Raw genomic sequence first — 7,343 nt, 5'->3', positions numbered from 1 at the left:
AGTAACTCTCCAAGCCACCTTTGATAGCACTTTCCAAACCCGCGACCTCTTCAACCAAGAAGAACAAGGGCATCAGATGCATAGGAACACCACTACCTGGAGGTACCCCTCCAAGCCACATACCATCCTGACTTGGAACTATATTGCCATTCCTTCACTGTCATTGGATCAAAATGCTGGAACTCCCTCCCTAACAGCACCATGGGTGTCCCTACACCAGATGGACTGTAGCAGTTCACCACCATCTTCTCAAAGGTAATTAGGGATTGGCAACGAATGCTAGCCTTGCCAGCATTGTTTACATCCCACGAACAAATAAAAAAAAACAACCAGTGGACTTCTTACCAATGAGATCAATTGTCATCTCCCAGTTGAAAAGTAGCAGTAGGTAGGCTGGGTACAAATCTGGAGGAATTAACAAGGTATTTGTCCAAGTTTCCAGCGTACTCCTAATGTGTATGACTGACGGGGGCTGGCCTGTGACATGGGAATGTCTGGACTAGGCTTTGACCTGACCCAGAAATGCAAGTGGATTCAGGCCATATTAGGCACGACACTAGACATTGCTCGAGAAAAGGAGCGTCGGCCCTAAGATTTTTTTGTTGTCTCATTTTTGGGTTTGGAGTAGATGAGGAAGTAGTGATTTAACTACTGCACTGTGAAAAGGACAGAGGTTGTGAGCTCTAAGGACGTGCAATTTAAAGGAAGCTGAAAATATAGAGTGAAATTATTGACAGAACAGGAGCTAGTCAATGAGAGGAGGATAACAATGATATGATGAGTAAACATACTGGGAAATAACTCTAGAGAGCCTTGGGGAAGAGTATTGGTCCCCACTGAGTCCAGGAACGGTGGCAGACAGGGCCCAAAAGTACAGGCATAGCCTGCCATGCCAGTTTCCTGATCCTGCTCCTGGCGTTGGCCATTTTGGGCAAGGTGGGTTTGGGGCCCAGAAAGGCCACCTGCTCCAAGAGCCATGTTAAGGGTAAATAATGGTGGCCAATTGGAATTTTCCAGTTTCTCCAGTTTCCTGACAAAACGGGGTGTGGGGACAGTTCAACAGCCTGGAAGTGGGAACCTAGCAGCAGGCCGATGTGCCAATTCTTCAGACAGGCTTACAAGCCCTCCCTGCCTGCCTGGGTGCAGATGCAGCCAAAGGCCGCCCTGTAGAGGGATTCCATCCTCCCCCCAAAGTGGGCCTTCGTGTTTTTGTACTTCTTAATTACATTTTTAAAAAATGTCTGAGAGGACACCTTCCTGTTGAAACGCCCTCTCAGTTACTTACCTTTTACTGCAGCTGGGTGCTCCTCTAAAGCTGGATGGCCTCAGATTGGCATTTCAGCTTCGAGAGCATGCCCGCCACCCTTAATTGGACATAGAGCCTGTCTCCAGTCAAAGATCCAACCAGTGACAGTTTCGCCCCCCACAGGGGAGGGTTCAGGGCCCAGAAATAGCCCTAGCTCCTGTTTCCTGCATCCAAAGCAAAAGTTCAGCCCTTGGGGCTCATTGGGAAAGAGTCAGAGAATAAAAGATCAATTGGAGCACCAGTGAATCACCTGAAGTGATTTAAAGCAATGGTCAGTTACACAGTAAGGGGTTAAAATTTCATCTGCTCCAATTCTCGGGCACGGGGAATCACAATTTGTGATGTGTCCATGCCCATTCAGATAAAGGTGGGTAAGACACAGAATTCATGTAGTCACCTCATCCGAATGATTATGCTGCTAGCTGATGTGCCTCCAACTCTGATCTTTGCTCCATAACACTGCCAGCGAGCTCTGCATACAGCAGGAGGTCCCAGCAACATTGTTTGCCAATCACATCATACGGGCTGCCTGCTCATCCATAGAGGCAGGCTGTCTCTTAATGAGAAGCTGGACAGAAAGATTGCTGCAATGGAAATTTGTGGAAACTGAACACCAGGGTATACAGAGGATCCATAGAGATGGATGCAGCGCTGGAGGCATTAGTGGTGCAGGTGGGCAGGAAGAGAGATGGCTAAGTCCTGTGGGGAGCCAGGAAGTCCTTGGGGATCACCCTCAGAAGGGAGCGGGCGCATGTGGCCAGAAGGGTTAACTCCCAGAGTCTGGCCCAGAGGACCTGGCAGCAGTACCACAAGAGGTGTAATACAACCTATTGTGGGTGGTCAACGTCAGTGAATGGATCTTCACATGACATCTCCTACCCACGGCACCACCGACCTCTCACAGCACTCAATGCACAACAATCCCCATCACTCACCCGCAGCTCTCCTTGGCACTCAGGATTCATACCTATCATCCACATATTCCACCTCACCCTCACACGACAACCAATGCTGACAGCTGCACGCCCACATCTTACTGCTTCCACATGCATCCAGCTGTTCAGCTATGGCAGACTCATCACCCAAACAGGGTGCTACACAGACACTGACATTACTCTTCTCAATTAGGCAGTCCCTCAGGAAAGAGGATGATTTTCTTCCACTTAAGGGTTGTGGGTCCTCAGGTGACTGAATAGTTTAATTCTGGATCCGCACACTCTGCCACAGGTGGGGCAAGTGGTGTTTGGTAAAGCGAGTGAATGGAATGCTTGAAATTCCGTACACTCCTTCCGCTGTTCGCACTTGGCTGCTGCCTGGGCATGTCGATGTTGTTCGAACTGGCTGGCACCTTTGCGCATGCTTCTTCTCCATTTTGGGCAGTCTCGGGCAAGAGATTCCCACGAATCAGTGACATTACAACCTCTCTCTTGCACGACAGAGTGGCACACAATAGAAGGGAGCAGATCAAAGCCGGTAAGGGCACAAGGACATCTGCATCTCCTAGGCCCTGTGGAAGAGATGGTTCTCTGCACCATGCTCCCAGATGTGTCGGGGCCTGTAACATCCGATGTCACTTATGGCATAAAGGAGAGCACCGAATGTGAATGCACACCAAGATGCTGTGTGCATTGGCTGACTTGTCAGACAGCGTGATATCACAATCAAGGAGCACAGAGGACTTTGGCTCCAACTTGGCAGAGAATACGGCGCAGAGCTCTCTCTGCAGCCTCTATTAAATCTCCTTATCATGCTGCAGACCTAGATGCCCCGCCCCGACACCTCTTGCAGTCTTTGTGTGTGCAAACCAGGTGTTGCCAGGTCTTACATTGTCCAAATGTGGGACCTTGGCATCAAATCAGCCGGTTGGGCTGTGTGACTTCAGGATCGCATCGATTCAACGTGTTTGAGTGCACGCAGGACACACAGCTGCACGCGCTCTTCTCCCTGGAGAACGCCGCCAGAGCTGGACAGGTAGTGGCCAGCAGTGCCGCCTTCCCCTGGGGAAGCCAGATAGACCTACTGCACATTTGAATTTTGAGCCCAGTGGCTTTTATTGAAAGATTTAGCTTCCATGTATAAAAGGGGTTGAAAATAAATTGCTGCTAAGAAAATATTAAAATGTTTAACTTTTAGGAAATCACTTAAAACTAGCATATGTATTTATTTAGACAATATAATGATTGGGGAGAAGTTTTTACTTTAATAAAAGACAGGAGAATGGCTGTTTATCCAAAAATAACAACCCACTCACAAAATTACAGTCTCAAAAATCCCACTTTTCAAAGTCATATGTCTTTATGATTTTGTTATTGGGTTGCTAATTCTGGATAAAAAGAGGCAACATCTATTTTCCGTTTAAAAAGGAATTTCAATCTCTAATGCCAATAAAAGAAAGGGAATGAAATAGTATCACATGAAAATAAACATTTTTCTTGCATCCAGGTAACACAGAAAACTTATACTCTTAAAATAACTGGAAACCTGGTCAATGGAACAATGGATTCAAGTAACCGTCCTCGATGTGGAGTGATTGATTTCGAAGAGTTCAAAGTTTTTCCAAGGAGCCCTAAGTTTGAAAAGAATGAAATCACCTACAGGTATAAATCTTGGTTATGTGACATGTCCTGTTCATTCAGTAACATTGGTCAATGCTGTGAGGATCAGTCTCAATCACAGTGCATCAGGCACAAATGACACATCTTATCCATTGTTTAGGCGCTGGATTTACTCTGTGCCCATTTTGCTCAGCGCACTGTTCTGCAGCTGGGTAGAACATGTGGCACTGAGTGCCTGCACACTTGGCATGGGCAGGCATATTGAGACCCAGAAAATTATGTTAAACAACCAATGGCTTCAATGCAACCAGAGCCTCTGAACTGTGTTTCAGTTGCTCAGTACTCTTGTAAAGGGTCACTGGTTTCCATGTGCATTTAGCCATTTGAATAATCTAAAAGGCAGCTTGCTTGGTAAGAGTTGGAAAAAAAGCTTTTACAAAGTCATATAGCAAATTGTCAGTTTATGTGCTTCTTTGGAGGACGTTAATTTGTTAAAACTGCACCTAATCTCTAAACATCCAGAAATACAGTGGTGCAAATGTGTATCTCACTGGGCAAACCACTGATTCTACTTGTTCTGTAGGAGCAAGAGGACGATCTAAAGAACATACACACCAAGTGCAGTTGCAGCTTCGGTGTTCAAGATGTAGCCATCCGTTCCCTGCTCCTCATCCCATAATATACAGGCCAAGGTAATTATACCTGGACATTGTGAAAGAGATCTGTATGGGAAGATCTCAATCTTTCAGTGAGGCTGTGACAGAAATGGACAGATTCATATAGCCATATCATCAAAACTCTTTGTAGAGCAAGGGCAGTTTTGTCAATGGCTGTCAGGGTGATCATTGCCTTGAGCTTTTTTGCTGCTGCTCTTTCTAACCAACAGCAGGAGGTAGCTGTGAAACTTGAATTTCATAGCTGACTCTTGTGTGTGACTGTTGCATTATTTACCTAGGCATGGATTTCATTATTTTCCCTATGCAAACCAGCATTTAAAACAATAATGTACTATTTGTCAGGTTTCCCCAAAGTTCAGGTCATTCTAAATCACATGTGTGTGACCATGCAAGCCCCTTCCCCACAATGTAAATGAGAGCTAGCCTTTATTAATGACAGAAGAGGACAGAGCTACAAACCAAAAGTTATCATAGGATCATAGGAATAGGAGCAGGACAGGCCATTCGGCCCATTGAGCCTGCTCCACCATTCAACCGGATCATGGCTCATCATTTACCTCTACGCCATTTTTCCCCACTATCCCCATATCCCTTGATGTCATTAGTATCCAGAAATCTATTGATTTCTGTCTTGAACATGCTCAATGATTGAGCTTCCACAGCCATCTAGGGCAGAGAATTCCACAGATTCACCACCCACTGAGGAAAGAAATTCCTCCTCATCTCAGTCTTAAATGGCCTGCCCCTTATTCTGAGACTGTGTCACCTGGTTCTAGACTCACAAGCCAGAGGAAACATCCTCTCCACCTCTACCCTACCATGCTCTGAAAGAATTTTGTAAGTTTCAATGAGATCACCTCTTATTCTTCAAAACATTAGAGAATACAGGCCCAGTTTCTGCTATCTCTCCTCATAAGACAATCCCACCATCCCAGGGATTAGTCTGGTGAGCCTCCATTGCACTCCCTCTATGGCATGTATATCCTTACTTAGCTAAGTACTGTACACAATACTCCAGGTGCAGTCTCAGCAAGGCTTTATACAATTGAAGCAATACACCGTTACTCCTGTACTCAAATGCCCTTGCAATGAAGGCCAACATACCATTTGCCTTCTTAATTGCTTGCTGCATCTGCATCCTAGCCTTTCGTGACTTGTGAACAAGGACACCCAGGTCTCTTTAGACATCAACACTTCCCAACTTCTCGCCATTTAAGAAAAACTCTGCCATTCTATTTTTTCTACCAAAGACTCTAAAGTGGATCACTTCACACTTATTCACATTATAGTCCATCTGCCATGTTCTTGCCCAATTACCAAGCCTATCCAAATCCCCTTGAAGCCTCCTTGCATCCTCCTCACAACTTACATTCCCTCCTAATTTTGTGTCATCAGCAAATTTGGAAATATTACAATTGGTTCCCATATCCAAATCACTCATATAGATTGTGAACAGCTGTGGCCCAAGCACTGACCCTTACGGTACCCCACTAGTAACAGCCTGCCATTCTGAGAATGACCCATTTATTGCTGCTCTCTACTTTCTATCTGTTAACCAATTCTCAATCCATTGCAGTATATTACCCTCAATCCCATGTGCTCTAATTTTGTTAATCTTGTGTGGGACCATTTCAAAAGCCTTCTGAAAATCCAAATTTACAACATCCACTCGTTTTCCTTTATCTATGCTATAAGTAACATCCTCAAAAAACACCAACAGATTTGTCAAACATGATTTCCCTTTCATAAATCCATGTTGACTCTGCCCAATCATATCATGATTTTCCAAATGTCCAGTCATCTTTTATTATAGATTCTAACAATTTCCTACTACTGATGTCAAACTAACAGGTCTATTGTTCTCCGTTTTCTCTCTCGCTCCCTTCTTAAATAGTGGGGTTACATTTGCTACTTTCCAGTCAGCAAAAACCCTTCCAGAATCTATAGAATTTTGAAAGATAACCACCAATGCATCCATTATCTCTACAGCCACCTCCTTCAATACTCTAGGTAGCTCATCTGCTCCAGGGGCTATATCAACTTTCAATCCAATTAATTTTTCAAGCATTACCTCTTTATTGATTCGAATTACTTTCAGTTCCTCATTTTTACAAGTCCCTTGGTTCCCTAGTATTTCTGGGAAATTTTCTGTGTCTTCCTCCATGAAGACAGACATCAAGTAATTGTTTAGTCTCTCCACTTCATGCTCCACCACAAACTCTCCTGTCTCCTCCTGCAATGGACCAACATTCATTCTTGCTAATCGTTTCCTTTTTACATACCTAAAGAAGTTTTTACAGTCTGCCTTTATGTTCCGAGCTAGCTTGCATTCATAATTTCTTTTCCCTTACTTTATCAACCTCTTGGTCCTCCTTTACTGGACTCTAAATTGATCCCAATCTTGGGCTTACCATTATTTCTGGCGACCTAATAAGCCATTTCCTTTGACTTATTGCAATCCTTAACTTCTTTTGTTAGCCACGGTTGATTCACCTTTCCTGTTGGTGTTTTCTGTCTTCGAGGAATCTGTATTTGTTGTAAACCATGTAATACTTCTTTAAATATGTCAGAAGAATTGCAGAACTTTTACTCACCAAAGAATCTTAAGACACCTTCTAATGTACAACCACTTAATTTAAGTGCATGTAATATCTCAATGGACGAATCATCTGTACATGTGCCCACTATAGACCACCCGGCATCGACCTTGGCATCGGAAACGACAATGGCAAACCCAGCCCTGTCGACCCAGCAAAGTCCTCCTTACTAACATCTGGGGTCTTGTGGCAAAGATGAGAGAGCTGT

General features: G+C 44.4%; 1 protein-coding gene across 1 annotated transcript in view; it reads left to right on the top strand.

The window, feature by feature from the left end:
• Positions 1-2,625: 2,625 nt before the first annotated feature.
• LOC137371591 (matrix metalloproteinase-20-like) overlaps positions 2,626-7,343 on the top strand; it is a 49,849-nt gene continuing 45,131 nt past the window's right edge. Inside the window, exons 1-3 of the mRNA XM_068034426.1 lie at positions 2,626-2,779; positions 3,189-3,277; positions 3,749-3,903. Of these exons, the coding sequence (XP_067890527.1) occupies positions 2,626-2,779; positions 3,189-3,277; positions 3,749-3,903 (398 nt within the window). The remainder of the gene's footprint in view (positions 2,780-3,188; positions 3,278-3,748; positions 3,904-7,343) is intronic.

The sequence above is a fragment of the Heterodontus francisci genome, chromosome 6, assembly GCF_036365525.1.
Source record: "Heterodontus francisci isolate sHetFra1 chromosome 6, sHetFra1.hap1, whole genome shotgun sequence".
Taxonomy (NCBI): Eukaryota; Metazoa; Chordata; class Chondrichthyes; order Heterodontiformes; family Heterodontidae; genus Heterodontus; species Heterodontus francisci.
This window is presented reverse-complemented; position numbering and strand designations above follow the sequence as displayed.